A 16,154-nucleotide genomic window follows, 5' to 3' on the forward strand; every position below is an offset into this window, starting at 1 on the left:
CCTGAACGATCTCAGCAGGTTCTGAGTTTGAGTCAAGTCAAAGTTCAGAGTTCTGAGTTTATTTATTTAAGTCCACAGAAACATGATTCAAAGTCCAGAAACTGTAAATATTCATGTTTACACACTGAGCTCAGAAAAAGCAACACATTGCATTCTGGGAACTCTCCCTAATTTGATTTCACATCATGTGTTTGATGATGTCATCAGTGTTTCCTGGGCCGTGATTGGCTCACGCGTTGCACTGGTTGGTGTGACAGCAGGTCCAGCCGGGTTTAGAGCAGTTGTGCTCCAGAGTGCAACCTTTTTCTCCATTATCTGCAACAAGCAAACAGGAAATGCATCATCAGAGCCTCCACGCATGACAACTTTTAAACCTCACAAAGATCCAGCTGTAAATATTTATTGTCCTGATTTACTGAACCGACATCACTTTTAGTTCAACAAGTGAAAAAATAGATTTTTAATCTTTTAAAGTTAATTTAAATCAGATTATAATCACCTCTGGTGTAGCAGGCCTGGCGGACTTTACTGGTGCAGGTTAGCAGCATGTTGTTGACATTCAGGAAGTCTTCACCGTAACACTGAATGTTAAACTTCTGAGCTGCAACACAAACACACCTGGTCAGATCACACCTGGTCAGATCACACCTCAGACCCCGACATGGACTCTGAGTTAGAAAACCGAAAGGATGATCCTGCTGAAATAAACTAAAGATTGTCCAGAGTTTTTATGTTCAGGTATTAATAACTTAAAGTACATAAATAATAACTAATAACATAAAGTTCTGTGTACCTGAACATAAAATCTCACACCTGGTAGCCTGTACCTGTCCAATAATACATCAGTAATCCAGAGTGGACAGGTAAACCCATTTTCACTTTTAATGAATCCACGTTTCATTTCATGAGTGTTAACCCTCTGTAATAAATACCTTAATAAGAGTGTTAACCCTCTGTAATAAATACCTTAATAAGAGTGTTAACCCTAACCCTCTGTAATAAATACCTTAATAAGAGTGTTAACCCTAACCCTCTGTAATAAATACCTTAATAAGAGTGTTAACCCTCTGTAATAAATATCTTAATAAGAGTGTTAACCCTAACCCTCTGTAATAAATACCTTAATAAGAGTGTTAACCCTCTGTAATAAATATCTTAATAAGAGTGTTAACCCTCTGTAATAAATACCTTAATAAGAGTGTTAACCCTAACCCTCTGTAATAAATACCTTAATAAGAGTGTTAACCCTAACCCTCTGTAATAAATACCTTAATAAGAGTGTTAACCCTAACCCTCTGTAATAAATACCTTAATAAGAGTGTTAACCCTCTGTAATAAATATCTTAATAAGAGTGCTAACCCTCTGTAATAAATATCTTAATAAGAGTGTTAACCCTCTGTAATAAATATCTTAATAAGAGTGTTAACCCTCTGTAATAAATACCTTAATAAGAGTGTTAACCCTCTGTAATAAATATCTTAATAAGAGTGTTAACCCTCTGTAATAAATACCTTAATAAGAGTGTTAACCCTCTGTAATAAATATCTTAATAAGAGTGTTAACCCTAACCCTCTGTAATAAATACCTTAATAAGAGTGTTAACCCTCTGTAATAAATATCTTAATAAGAGTGTTAACCCTCTGTAATAAATACCTTAATAAGAGTGTTAACCCTCTGTAATAAATACCTTAATAAGAGTGTTAACCCTAACCCTCTGTAATAAATACCTTAATAAGAGTGTTAACCCTAACCCTCTGTAATAAATACCTTAATAAGAGTGTTAACCCTAACCCTCTGTAATAAATATCTTAATAAGAGTGTTAACCCTCTGTAATAAATACCTTAATAAGAGTGTTAACCCTCTGTAATAAATACCTTAATAAGAGTGTTAACCCTCTGTAATAAATACCTTAATAAGAGTGTTAACCCTAACTCTCTGTAATAAATACCTTAATAAGAGTGTTAACCCTCTGTAATAAATACCTTAATAAGAGTGTTAACCCTCTGTAATAAATACCTTAATAAGAGTGTTAACCCTAACCCTCTGTAATAAATACCTTAATAAGAGTGTTAACCCTAACCCTCTGTAATAAATACCTTAATAAGAGTGTTAACCCTAACCCTCTGTAATAAATACCTTAATAAGAGTGTTAACCCTAACCCTCTGTAATAAATACCTTAATAAGAGTGTTAACCCTCTGTAATAAATACCTTAATAAGAGTGTTAACCCTCTGTAATAAAATACCTTAATAAGAGTGTTAACCCTCTGTAATAAATACCTTAATAAGAGTGTTAACCCTAACCCTCTGTAATAAATACCTTAATAAGAGTGTTAACCCTCTGTAATAAATATCTTAATAAGAGTGCTAACCCTCTGTAATAAATACCTTAATAAGAGTGTTAACCCTCTGTAATAAATATCTTAATAAGAGTGCTAACCCTCTGTAATAAATACCTTAATAAGAGTGTTAACCCTCTGTAATAAATACCTTAATAAGAGTGTTAACCCTCTGTAATAAATACCTTAATAAGAGTGTTAACCCTAACCCTCTGTAATAAATACCTTAATAAGAGTGTTAACCCTCTGTAATAAATACCTTAATAAGAGTGTTAACCCTCTGTAATAAATACCTTAATAAGAGTGTTAACCCTCTGTAATAAATACCTTAATAAGAGTGTTAACCCTCTGTAATAAATACCTTAATAAGAGTGTTAACCCTCTGTAATAAATACCTTAATAAGAGTGTTAACCCTCTGTAATAAATACCTTAATAAGAGTGTTAACCCTCTGTAATAAATATCTTAATAAGAGTGTTAACCCTCTGTAATAAATACCTTAATAAGAGTGTTAACCCTCTGTAATAAATACCTTAATAAGAGTGTTAACCCTCTGTAATAAATACCTTAATAAGAGTGTTAACCCTAACCCTCTGTAATAAATACCTTAATAAGAGTGTTAACCCTAACCCTCTGTAATAAATACCTTAATAAGAGTGTTAACCCTAACCCTCTGTAATAAATACCTTAATAAGAGTGTTAACCCTAACCCTCTGTAATAAATACCTTAATAAGAGTGTTAACCCTCTGTAATAAATACCTTAATAAGAGTGTTAACCCTCTGTAATAAATACCTTAATAAGAGTGTTAACCCTCTGTAATAAAATACCTTAATAAGAGTGTTAACCCTCTGTAATAAATACCTTAATAAGAGTGTTAACCCTCTGTAATAAATATCTTAATAAGAGTGTTAACCCTCTGTAATAAATACCTTAATAAGAGTGTTAACCCTCTGTAATAAATACCTTAATAAGAGTGTTAACCCTCTGTAATAAATACCTTAATAAGAGTGTTAACCCTAACCCTCTGTAATAAATACCTTAATAAGAGTGTTAACCCTAACCCTCTGTAATAAATACCTTAATAAGAGTGTTAACCCTCTGTAATAAATACCTTAATAAGAGTGTTAACCCTAACCCTCTGTAATAAATACCTTAATAAGAGTGTTAACCCTAACCCTCTGTAATAAATACCTTAATAAGAGTGTTAACCCTAACCCTCTGTAATAAATACCTTAATAAGAGTGTTAACCCTCTGTAATAAATACCTTAATAAGAGTGTTAACCCTCTGTAATAAATACCTTAATAAGAGTGTTAACCCTAACCCTCTGTAATAAATACCTTAATAAGAGTGTTAACCCTCTGTAATAAATACCTTAATAAGAGTGTTAACCCTCTGTAATAAATACCTTAATAAGAGTGTTAACCCTCTGTAATAAAATACCTTAATAAGAGTGTTAACCCTCTGTAATAAATATCTTAATAAGAGTGTTAACCCTAACCCTCTGTAATAAATACCTTAATAAGAGTGTTAACCCTAACCCTCTGTAATAAATACCTTAATAAGAGTGTTAACCCTCTGTAATAAATACCTTAATAAGAGTGTTAACCCTCTGTAATAAATACCTTAATAAGAGTGTTAACCCTCTGTAATAAATACCTTAATAAGAGTGTTAACCCTCTGTAATAAATACCTTAATAAGAGTGTTAACCCTCTGTAATAAATACCTTAATAAGAGTGTTAACCCTAACCCTCTGTAATAAATACCTTAATAAGAGTGTTAACCCTAACCCTCTGTAATAAATACCTTAATAAGAGTGTTAACCCTAACCCTCTGTAATAAATACCTTAATAAGAGTGTTAACCCTCTGTAATAAATACCTTAATAAGAGTGTTAACCCTCTGTAATAAATACCTTAATAAGAGTGTTAACCCTCTGTAATAAATACCTTAATAAGAGTGTTAACCCTCTGTAATAAATACCTTAATAAGAGTGTTAACCCTCTGTAATAAATACCTTAATAAGAGTGTTAACCCTAACCCTCTGTAATAAATACCTTAATAAGAGTGTTAACCCTAACCCTCTGTAATAAATACCTTAATAAGAGTGTTAACCCTAACCCTCTGTAATAAATACCTTAATAAGAGTGTTAACCCTCCGTCATAAAATACCTTAATAAGAGAAAAAGGGTCTTCATTTACCTGTGAAAACCCTTTTGTGACAATATTGGTTGTGAGTAATATTGTGAGTATGTTTAAGTAATGAAATGTGAGTGTGTTATTCTTCCTGAACAGAGTGAATAATGAAATGTACCTGAGCAGAGTGAATAATTAAATGTACCTGAACAGAGTGAATAATTAAATGTACCTGAACAGAGTGAATAATTAAATGTACCTGAACAGAGTGAATAATTAAATGTACCTGAACAGAGTGAATAATTAAATGTACCTGAACAGAGTGAATAATTAAATGTACCTGAACAGATTGAATAATTAAATGTACCTGAACAGATTGAATAATTAAATGTACCTGAACAGATTGCGGGCAGCAGCAGCAGCAGCAGCAGGTAAACCTTCATGTTTCTGTTTTTTTAGCGATGCGACTCGACAAGCAGCAACAATTGAGAGACGAGAAGAACGGAGCTTGACTTTTATTCTGTGCTGACGTCTGAACACAGAAACTCAGAGTCCCAGACGAAGGTCAACAGACTGATAACAGATCTGAACACAAACTGAACTCTCGTCTGTTTGTCCAAAACTGGTTCAGGTCAAAGTTCCAAAAGAGAAAAATAAATCGTTTTTAGCTGATGGTCAGGCGGTGTTTCTGCTGAGTCATGACTTGATATGGTGTCTGAGGGTCAAACAGTGTTTCTGCTGAGTCATGACTTGACATGGTGTCTGAGGGTCCAGCGGTGTTTCTGCTGAGTCATGACTTGACACGGTGTCTGAGGGTCAGACGGTGTTTCTGCTGAGTCATGAGTCTCATCAGTTATATAATAAGTTATATAATAATAAACTTTATTTAGGGGTCAGGGTTATAAACCAGTGGCACGCTCCTATCTGCCATTCTAATACTTATAATAATACATTTTATTTAGGGGTCAGTGTTAGGGGGTAAGGGTATGATAACCACGATGATCATATTGATCATCCTTGATCATCCTCAATAACTTTTTGTGTGAACGTGATAGAGTAATGAGACCTTGAGCACTTCCAAGTGTCTACGACGTTCGGTCCGGGAAATATTCGCTAAGACGTTTGCTAAGCATCTCCGAACTTCCGTTCCCGAGTTACGTCACTTCCTTTAGCATAAAGTTGTTGTATCTCGGGAACGGAAGGTCGTAGAGACACGGGACCAAGACAGGCGTGTTCAGCGTGGCCAAATTAGGGGAGACGGAGCACATTTCTAAGTGTCTATGACATTCGGTTCGGGAGATATTCGCTAAAACGTTCGCCTATTCTTCGCGAATGGGATGCAGGGTTAGGGTTAGGGTTAAGGTTAGGAATAGGGATGATAACCACGTGTAGCCCCAAGGCAATTTGTTCTGCCCCTGAGTGCCATTGTGGCTGGTTTCCTGGTCTACTACCAGTTTCCTGGTGGTTCTGCTCAGAATAAATATGTTTTGATTAATATTTACATGTTCAGATCAATATACACACACAGTATGTTGTCACTTTAAATAGGTTGGTTGCAGTGTACTTGGTGAGCATGTGGTTTACTTTGAGTACAACCTACGTTGTTTACTTTTATAACATGTAATTGGTTGTTTATGTGTCATGTCACTTTACCTGGTTGTGATTGGCTGTGGGGCTGTGGGGGCGGGACTAGCGAGGAGAGGTTGGAGAGAAGCGAGTGGAACGAAAAGAGATGTAGTAATTAGAGATGTAGTAATTAGAGATGTAGTAATCAGAGATGTAGTAATTAGAGATGTAGTAATTAGAGATGTAGTAATCAGAGATGTAGTAATCAGAGATGTAGTAATTAGAGATGTAGTAATTAGAGATGTAGTAATCAAAGATGTAGTAATTAGAGATGTAGTAATTAGAGATGTAGTAATTAGAGATGTAGTAATCAGAGATGTAGTAATTAGAGATGTAGTAATCAGAGATGTAGTAATTAGAGATGTAGTAACTAGAGATGTAAGGGTTAGGGTTAGGGTTAGGGTTAGGGTTAGGGTTGGGGTTGATAGATCGGGTGGAGGTTTATTTGCACTGGCCTAAAGATCTGTATGGAAGTGTGTGTGGCTGTATGATGCTATATGTGTGAGCTGGTTCCTGTTCCTGTCGGGATGGATGGGTGAGGTGGCTGGAGCAGCTCTCTGCCCCGGGATGATGGTTGCAGTGGTGGGGTTGGGTGCTGTCCTTTTAAAAAGTTTGTGGAAGTGCCGGAAGTTGGCATAGGGGTAGCTGTCGAGTTGTAGATCCGTGTTTGAGTGAGATGGGAATTTGCTGATGTGGGCGTCACCCAATACCACATATGCCGTGCGTGTTGTAATGGTCCATTTCTCGGGTCCGTTGTTGTGGCAGGTGGGTATACAGGGGCCTGTGGAGTAGCTTCTGTCGGGGTCGAAGGAGGGGGTGTAGGTGAAGAGTTCTTGGGTGTTGGATTCCAGACCTGTGGTAACGCTGGCTTCCAGAGAGGCCAAGGCAGGCAGCGCGACCCCAAAAGAGTGCTGAGTGGAGGGCTCAGATAGGGCTTTCAGAGTGGCAGTGTTAGCCTTTGGAGTCCCAGTCATCATGGGTGTAGCCTCCTGCAGCTGCTCAATTGGGGCCCGCCGCCCGACAAGGCCAGTCCGGTCACCAGCGCCACCTGTGGGTGTAAGAGGGAGAGGAGAGATGGTGTCAATGGTTATGACTGCAAGGTTGTGCTTACTGTGAATGGTGGGGGATGTTATTATATCCAGGCTAGGGGCCTTGTGGTTGGCAGGGTAGATGGGGCTGATCTCCTGGGTAGTCTGGTTGGGCCCCCCGGAGAACCTCTTGGTCCGCTTTGGAAGTGGAGATGAGGTTTCTGCCGGACAGGGGACCTGTTTGGGTGTCCGGGGCAGTGAAAGGGCAAGTGCTGAGGAGGGAGGGGTCCGTTTAGTGAAGGATATGGTGGGTTGCTTCTGTGGGCGGGAGGCCTGTGGTGGGTCCGGTAGGGGCTGGTTGGGTGCTGGAATGAGTCCTCGAGTTGGTGGTGGGGTAGGGAGCAGGGGTTCACGGTTAGCCTGCTGGTGGTGTTGGGTGATGTGTTGGGATCCAAGGGAAAGGGGGGGCCTGTGCGGGGCCGGCAGGGGTGGGAAGTCCACCTCATCTGAGAGCTCCGGGATCGGGGACAGAGAGCTGTCCGACCTGAGGGTAGACTTGGGAGGGGGTTGAGAGGAAGTGTGTTGTGTGTTGAAGGTGTGTTGTAGTGAATGTATGGTTTCCTGTCTTAATCTGTGGCCATAACGCTTCCTGGCCCAACCAATGGCTATTTGGAGGGCCAGGGGGTTATGGGTGGTGTTGGTGAGGGTATGTATGGTCGACTGATAGTGTTGTTGTAGGATGATCATAGTAGTGTGCATCCAGTTGATGGTATTGGCCTGAATTTGGCTGCGTGTATGTTCGGTGGGTGTGGATGGCTTTATGAAAGCTGAGAGTTTGTGAACCTGCCTCATCATCCCAGGTGGAAATGTTTGTGTAGAAATGGCTGTATCTGCTATGTGTTTGTGGTGTATGGCCTGTATGATTTTGAAATATTGTTTGCTGAGCATTCTGGTGTGTGGATCTGGTGGGTGATTGAGTGTGGATGTATGTTGTGTGTCCATGGTTGTGGCTGTATGTGTGGTAGGGTGGTTGACTTGTGTTCTGCGGTGTGTGTTGAGGGACATGAGTGGTTGTGGTGTAGTGTGTGTGTGTGAGAGCTGTACCAACTTACCTCTGCCACTCGAGGGCACATCCTTTCCCCTGTATGAATACATATGTTAATCGTCAAAAATGTGTGGGCTCTTACCTAGGGAATGCAGGTGGAAGTCTCTGGGTTGCTGGTCCTTTTGGGTGGGTAACGAGGTAGGCCTTGAAAGTGGCTTGGTGTATCTCCTGGAAGGTAGATGTGGTAGGAGTTCCCGGTGGGCCTGCTGAGAAGCTTAGAGGAGAGGCTTTCCAAAAAACAGTTTGCAAATGTTTGTTAGGTGCAGAAGTCCATGTGCTTGGAGAAAATGGAGGCCTGAAAGCTAGGCCAGAGTGCAGCCTGGTAGAGCCCTCCACAGACGATTTAAAAAGGTGTTTAGCTTTAATAGGTTAAAATTAGAATAATTAAAACCAAGATAAAAAAACAACAATAAACACAATGGTGTAATTTAAACGACTAGAAAAAGAGTGAAAGGTGTCCTGTGCCGTCGAGTGGTTCCTGACGTTTCGCAGAGTTACTGCTTCATCAGAGGAGTTGTGTGAGTGTCGGCACAGCTCTGTGGGTAGTTAAGTGTTGCAGGAAGGGGTGTGAGTCCTTCCTGCAAGCCTTAACCACCCAATCAGTATGTCTGATTGCTAGTGGTGTCCTGTGATAGGATGATGAGGCAAGTTTGGGTTTGAATTAGAGGAGGGAAAACTGGTTGTTGTGTTTGATTGGCCGAACAGGGGGTGTGGAAGGTGGGAGGAGACAAGGAAGTATGTACGAGGAGGTGTGTTTATAGTTTTGGTGGTGGTTGGAGAGATATGATGTGTGGGTTAGGGTTAGGATCTGGTGGGTGATTGAGTGTGGATGTATGTTGTGTGTCCATGGTTGTGGCTGTATGTGTGGTAGGGCGGTTGACTTGTGTTCTGCGGTGTGGATATTCGAGAAAAACGTTAAATGTTAAATGTTTCAGAAACATCCTGTAGTGAACTGTTTAATTGTTTAATGTTTCAGAAACATCCTGTAGTGAACTGTTTAATTGTTTAATGTTTCAGAAACATCCTGTAGTGAACTGTTTAATTGTTTAATGTTTCAGAAACATCTTGTAGTGAACTGTTTAACTGTTAAATGTTTCAGAAACATCCTGTAGTGAACTGTTTAATTGTTTAATGTTTCAGAAACATCTTGTAGTGAACTGTTTAACTGTTAAATGTTTCAGAAACATCCTGTAGTGAACTGTTTAATTGTTTAATGTTTCAGAAACATCCTGTAGTGAACTGTTTAATTGTTTAATGTTTCAGAAACATCTAGTAGTGAACTGTTTAACGGTTAGGGTTAGGGTTAGGGTTAGGGTTAGGGTTAGGGTTAGGTAAGGGCATGATAACCACGATGATCAAATTGATCATCCTTGATCATCCTCATTAACTCTTTGTGTGAACATGACAGAGCGATGAGACCTTGACGTACCCCCCCATTTTCAGGGTCGTTCTTTCCACTGATGGCACTGACAAGTCTGTGCGACTTTCGGTTGCGAAGTTACGCAACTTTTTTATATCAAAAAATGTATATCTCTGGAACGGAAGGTCGTAGAGACTCACAACCACGACAGGCGTGTTCAGCGTGGTCAAATTATGTCAGACAGAGCACGTTTCCAAGTGTCTACGACGTTCGGTTCGGGAGATATTCGAGAAAAACGTTAAATGTTTCAGAAACATCTTGTAGTGAACTGTTTAATTGTTTAATGTTTCAGAAACATCCTGTAGTGAACTGTTTAATTGTTTAATGTTTCAGAAACATCCTGTAGTGAACTGTTTAATTGTTTAATGTTTCAGAAACATCTAGTAGTGAACTGTTTAACTGTTAAATGGGTTAGGGTTAGGGTTAGGGTTAAGGGGATAAAAACTTCATCTGGAAATTTGCTCGAGTGGGTTTTGGGCTATATCTTTGGAACGGAATGTCGTAAAGACTCGGGATCAGTTTTGTTTAGTATTTTAGGGCTCCCTGAGTACGCTGGTCTTGGTCCTGAGTCTCTACAACCTTTCGTTCTTGAGTTATGGCACATTTTGTTTTTTGCTCGAGTGGAATTGTGTTGTATCTCGGGAACGGAAGGTCGTAGAGACTCAGATTCAAGTCAGGCGTGTTCAGCGTGGCCGAATTATGTCAGACGGAGCACATTTCCAAGTCTCTACGACGTTCGGTTCGGGAGATATTCGAGAAAACGTTCGCCTATTGTTCGCTAATGGGACGCACGCGGGTGAAAATCTGACCAAGTGTTGAGGCCAAAAACGGACCCCCAAATTGTGTCTATGAGCACGTTTCAGGCAATTCTGAATCGATTGGTATCGGTTTGTAGTGAACATTTTTTTTTTTTTTTTCGTTTTTTTTTTTTGTGCCATTTCCCTGAGTGGGATTGTGTTTTATCTCGGGAACGGAAGTTCGTAGAGACTCAGGACCAAGACAGGCGTGTTCAGCGTGGTCGAATTATGTCAGAAAGAGCACATTTCCAAGTGTCTACAACTTTTGGATCAGGAGATATGGGTTGCTAATTAGCCGCGCGCTAACTGCTAGCGCTAGCTGCCCGCGCTAGCTGCTAGCGCTAGCTGCCGGCGCTAGCTGCTTGCGCTAGCTTGGAAGTGACTTACCCTCGATGAAGACTTCTCCTTGTTTACTGCTTCAAGAGGCTAGGGTTAGGGTTAGGGTTAGGGTTAGGGTTAGGTTAAGGGGATAAGGGTTAGGGTTAGGGTTAGGGTTAGGGTTAGGTTAGGGTTAGGGTTAGGGTTAGGGTTAGGGTTAGGGGTTAGGGTTAGGGTTAGGGTTAGGGTTAGGTAAGGGCATGATAACCACGATGATCAAATTGATCATCCTTGATCATCCTCATTAACTCTTTGTGTGAACATGACAGAGCGATGAGACCTTGACGTACCCCCCCATTTTCGGGGTCGTTCTTTCCACTGATGGCACTGACAAGTCTGTGCGACTTTCGGTTGCGAAGTTACGCAACTTTTTTATATCAAAAAATGTATATCTCTGGAACGGAAGGTCGTAGAGACTCACAACCACGACAGGCGTGTTCAGCGTGGTCGAATTATGTCAGACAGAGCACGTTTCCAAGTGTCTACGACGTTCGGTTCGGGAGATATTCGAGAAAAACGTTAAATGTTTCAGAAACATCTTGTAGTGAACTGTTTAATTGTTTAATGTTTCAGAAACATCCTGTAGTGAACTGTTTAACTGTTAAATGTTTCAGAAACATCCTGTAGTGAACTGTTTAACTGTTAAATGTTTCAGAAACATCCTGTAGTGAACTGTTTAATTGTTTAATGTTTCAGAAACATCTAGTAGTGAACTGTTTAACTGTTAAATGGGTTAGGGTTAGGGTTAGGGTTAGGGTTAGGTTAAGGGGATAAAAACTTCATCTGGAAATAGGGTTAGGGTTAGGGTTAGGTTTGGGTTATGGTTGGGGTTGATAGATCCGGTGGAGGTTTGTTTGCACTGGCCTAAAGATCTGTATGTAAGTGTGTGTGGCTGTATGATGCTTAATGTGTGAGCTGGTTCCTGTTCCTGTCGTGATGGATGGGTGAGGTGGCTGGAGCAGCTCTCTGCCCCGGGAGACCCGGGTTCGACTCCCAGATGAGGCGGAGGACCAGGATGTGGTTAGGGCCCAGGGTTAGGGTTAGGGTAAGAGGGTGGGGTAAGATGGTTGAGTCAGGGCAAGGTTAGGGGGTTGGGGTTCAAGTAGGGGGTTAGGGTTAGGGTAAGGTGGTAGGGTTAGGGTAAGAAGGTAGGGTCAGGGTAAGGTTAGGGGGTTGGGGTTCAAGTAGGGGGTTAGGGTTAGGGTAAGAAGGTAGGGTCAGGGTAAGGTTAGGTGGTTTGGGTTCAGGTAGGGTTAGGGTTAGGATAAGGGGGTGGGTAAGGGTTAAGGTTTAGGGATTAAATCAGGAAGTACTGACGCAACTGTCTAAGGATAAACTTGGCTGTGGTGGGCGTCCAGGTGCGATTGTCCGATTCCGTTATGAAGTCCTGGGGTGGGATTGCAGGGATATGTTGAAGAGTGCTGATGACCTTGTTGATGTGGGTGAGGGTGCTCTTGTGTTTGGGGCTGAGGTTTGGGGAGAAGTTGATGAGGGGTACATATACATCGGCGCGAGGGAAGGTGCTGGTTGCAGTTTTCATCATGATTTGCAGTTGTTTGACAGCGACCTTGGGGTCCTGGATCCTGTCATTAAGGCCAACTGCGAGGATGACGAATGAAGTGTTGTGGTTGGGTGCTGTCCTTCTAAAAAGCTGGTAGAATTTCCGGAAGTTGGCAGAGGGGTAGCTGTCGAGTTGTAGATCCGTTTTGGAGTGAGATGGGAATCTGCTGATGCGGCCGTCGCCCAATACCAAGTATGTCGCCTGTGTTGTGATGGTCCAATCGTCGGGTCTGGTGTTGTGGCAGGTGGGTATACAGGGGCCTGGGGAGTAGCTTATGTCGGGGTCGAAGGAGGGGTTGTAGGTGGGATCTAGGGTGATGGACTCCAGCTCTGAGGTAGCGGTGGCTTCCAGAGAGGCCAAGGCAAGCGGCGCGACCCCAAAAGAGTGCTGAGTGGAGGGCTCAGATAGGGCTTTCAGAGTGGCAGTGTTAGCCTTTGGAGTCCCAGTCATCATGGGTGTAGCCTCCTGCAGCTGCTCAATTGGGGCCCGCCGCCCGACAAGGCCAGTCCGGTCACCAGCACCACCTGTGGGTGTGAGAGGGAGAGGAGAGATGGTGTCAATGGTTATGACTGCAAGGTTGTGCTTACTGTGAATGGTGGGGGATCAAATCAAATCAAATCAATTTATTTTTGTATAGCGTCAAATCACAACAGAAGTTATCTCAAGACGCTTTATATGTAGAGCAGGTCTATGACCGTACACCATAGTTTTGAGACCCAACAGGATCCACCAAGCGCACTGTGGCCAGGAAAAACTCCCCGATTACTGGGAAGAAACCTGGAGCAGAACCGGGCGCAGGGCGGGCGGCCATCTGCCGAGACCGGCTGGGGGGATAGATAGATAGAGTGAGAGAGAGAGAGAGAGAGAGATAGAGAGAGAGAGATATAGAAGCAGCCACAATAGCAGTCTAGCCGCTGTAATAACTAATACAAGTAGGGCTGATAACACAAAACCAATAGTGGTGGATGGAAAGAGTGATAATACAACTATCGGAAAGCCAGCACTGTCCAGCATCTCTCCTCAGTACGTCCATGTGTATTGGTGTGGGACGTCCCTGCGATCGATGCCCGTGCATTGGTTCCTGCAGCATCAGCATGCTTGCTGGGAGCTCTTGATGTCTTTGGCAGTGATTGAGAAGTGTTATTCTCCAGGCTGCCACATTGTCAATAGGTGTTGGAAATCCCTCGTTAGCATTGGTAGTCCCTCGTACAGACGTAGTTAATTAGGGATGGTAGCAGTTGGTGTCAAGCAGGCACCGACGCGGCAGCAGATGCAGCCACAATACCGGAGACCACCAAGATCCAGGTGAAACCCTGCTCCAAGTGTACCCATGCTCCAGGTATAACCTCGCTCCCTGGTGTGATCCCGCTCCAGGTATGACCTCACTCCAGGTGTGACCCCGCTCCACGGTTAGCTGCGAGACAAGGAGGCACAAGGACTCCCGGGAAGGAATGAAGTTAGTAACAACATGGACATGGGACATGAGTATATACAGAAGGAGAGGGGAGCTCAGTGTGTCATAGGAAGTTCCTTATGACAGTGTGTCATAGGAAGTCCCCCGGCAGTCTATGCCTATAGCAGCTTAAGTATAAGCGTTATCAAAGAGGAAAGTCTTTAGCCTACTCTTAAATGTAGAGACGGTGTCTGCCTCCCGGACTGAAACTGGGAGCTGGTTCCAGAGAAGAGGAGCTTGATAGCTGAAGGCTCTGGCTCCCATTCTACGTTTGGAGACTCTAGGAACCTCAAGTAACCCTGCATTCTGTGAGCGCAGTGCTCTAGTGGGGTAGTAGGGTACTATGAGCTCTTTAAGATATGATGGGGCCTGACCGTTTAGCGCTTTGTAGGTGAGGAGGACGATTTTAAAATCTATTCTGGATTTTACAGGCAGCCAGTGCAGAGAAGCTAATACAGGCGTAATATGATCTCTTTTTCTAGTTCTAGTCAGTACACGTGCTGCAGCATTCTGGATCAACTGGAGAGTCTTAAGAGACTTATTGGAGCAGCCTGATAATAAGGAATTGCAGTAATCGAGTCTAGAGGTAACAAATGCATGGACTAATTTTTCTGCATCATTTTGACACAGGATGTGCCTGATCTTCGCAATGTTACGTAGATGAAAGAAGGCAGTCCGTGAGGTTTGTTTTATGTGAGAGTTAAAGGACATATCCTGGTCGAAGACAACTCCCAGATTCCTTACGGTGGTGCTGGAGGCCAGGGCAATGCCATCTAAAGTAACTATATCATTAGATAATTTGTTTCGGAGGTGCTCAGGGCCTAGTACAATAACTTCAGTTTTGTCTGAGTTTAACATCAGGAAATTGCAGGTCATCCAGGTTTTTATGTCCTTAAGGCATGCTTGAAGTTTAGTTAACTGGTTTGTTTCGTCTGGCTTGATTGATAGATATAATTGAGTATCATCTGCATAACAATGAAAGTTTATGGAGTGTTTTCTAATAACATTGCCTAAGGGAAGCATATATAAGGTAAATAGAATTGGTCCAAGTACAGAACCCTGTGGAACTCCGTGACTAACTTTGGCGTACATGGAGGACTCATCGTTGATATGTACAAACTGAGATCGATCTGATAAATAGGACTTAAACCAACTTAGTGCAGTTCCTTTAATGCCAATTAAATGTTCCAGTCTTTGTAATAGGATGTCATGGTCAATGGTGTCGAAAGCAGCACTGAGATCTAGCAAGACAAGGGTTAGGGTTAGGGTTAGGGTTAGGGTTAGGTAAGGGCATGATAACCACGATGATCAAATTGATCATCCTTGATCATCCTCATTAACTCTTTGTGTGAACATGACAGAGCGATGAGACCTTGATGTACCCCCCCATTTTCGGGGTCGTTCTTTCCACTGATGGCACTGACAAGTCTGTGCGACTTTCGGTTGCGAAGTTACGCAACTTTTTTATATCAAAAAATGTATATCTCTGGAACGGAAGGTCGTAGAGACTCACAACCACGACAGGCGTGTTCAGCGTGGTCGAATTATGTCAGACAGAGCACGTTTCCAAGTGTCTACGACGTTCGGTTCGGGAGATATTCGAGAAAAACGTTAAATGTTTCAGAAACATCTTGTAGTGAACTGTTTAATTGTTTAATGTTTCAGAAACATCCTGTAGTGAACTGTTTAATTGTTTAATGTTTCAGAAACATCCTGTAGTGAACTGTTTAACTGTTAAATGTTTCAGAAACATCCTGTAGTGAACTGTTTAACTGTTAAATGTTTCAGAAACATCCTGTAGTGAACTGTTTAACTGTTAAATGTTTCAGAAACATCCTGTAGTGAACTGTTTAACTGTTAAATGTTTCAGAAACATCCTGTAGTGAACTGTTTAATTGTTTAATGTTTCAGAAACATCTAGTAGTGAACTGTTTAACTGTTAAATGGGTTAGGGTTAGGGTTAGGGTTAGGTTAAGGGGATAAAAACTTCATCTGGAAATAGGGTTAGGGTTAGGGTTAGGGTTAGGTTTGGGTTATGGTTGGGGTTGATAGATCCGGTGGAGGTTTGTTTGCACTGGCCTAAAGATCTGTATGTAAGTGTGTGTGGCTGTATGATGCTTAATGTGTGAGCTGGTTCCTGTTCCTGTCGTGATGGATGGGTGAGGTGGCTGGAGCAACTCTCTGCCCCGGGAGACCCGGGTTCGACTCCCAGATGAGGCGGAGGACCAGGATGTGGTTAGGGCCCAGGGTTAGGGTTAGGGTAAGAGGGTGGGGTAAGATGGTTGAGTCAGGGCAAGGTTAGGGGGTTGG

The 16,154-nt window shown here is 42.0% G+C and overlaps 1 protein-coding gene across 1 annotated transcript; it reads right to left on the reverse strand.

Moving 5' to 3' along the window:
- Window positions 1-43: 43 nt before the first annotated feature.
- LOC141774656 (uncharacterized) lies at window positions 44-5,033 on the reverse strand. Its single transcript, XM_074647492.1, has 3 exons — window positions 4,871-5,033; window positions 500-601; window positions 44-315 (listed from the first exon to the last, which is right to left on the reverse strand). Exons 1-3 carry the CDS (start codon window positions 4,917-4,919, stop codon window positions 230-232), a joined length of 237 nt encoding a protein of 78 aa, XP_074503593.1. The 5' UTR covers window positions 4,920-5,033; the 3' UTR covers window positions 44-229.
- Between the last annotated feature and the right edge of the window lie 11,121 nt (window positions 5,034-16,154).

The sequence above is a fragment of the Sebastes fasciatus genome, chromosome 9 (genome assembly GCF_043250625.1).
Source record: "Sebastes fasciatus isolate fSebFas1 chromosome 9, fSebFas1.pri, whole genome shotgun sequence".
Classification (NCBI taxonomy): domain Eukaryota; kingdom Metazoa; phylum Chordata; class Actinopteri; order Perciformes; family Sebastidae; genus Sebastes; species Sebastes fasciatus.

Coding starts and splice junctions, on each gene's coding strand:
- LOC141774656 (XM_074647492.1), bottom strand. CDS start 4,919: ATGAAGGTTTACCTGCTGCTGCTGCTGCTGCTGCCCGCAATCTGTTCA. Junction 602..4,870: donor GCTGCCCGCAATCTGTTCAG/GTACATTTAATT, acceptor TTTGTGTTGCAG/CTCAGAAGTTTAACATTCAG. Junction 316..499: donor CCAGGCCTGCTACACCAGAG/GTGATTATAATC, acceptor TGCTTGTTGCAG/ATAATGGAGAAAAAGGTTGC.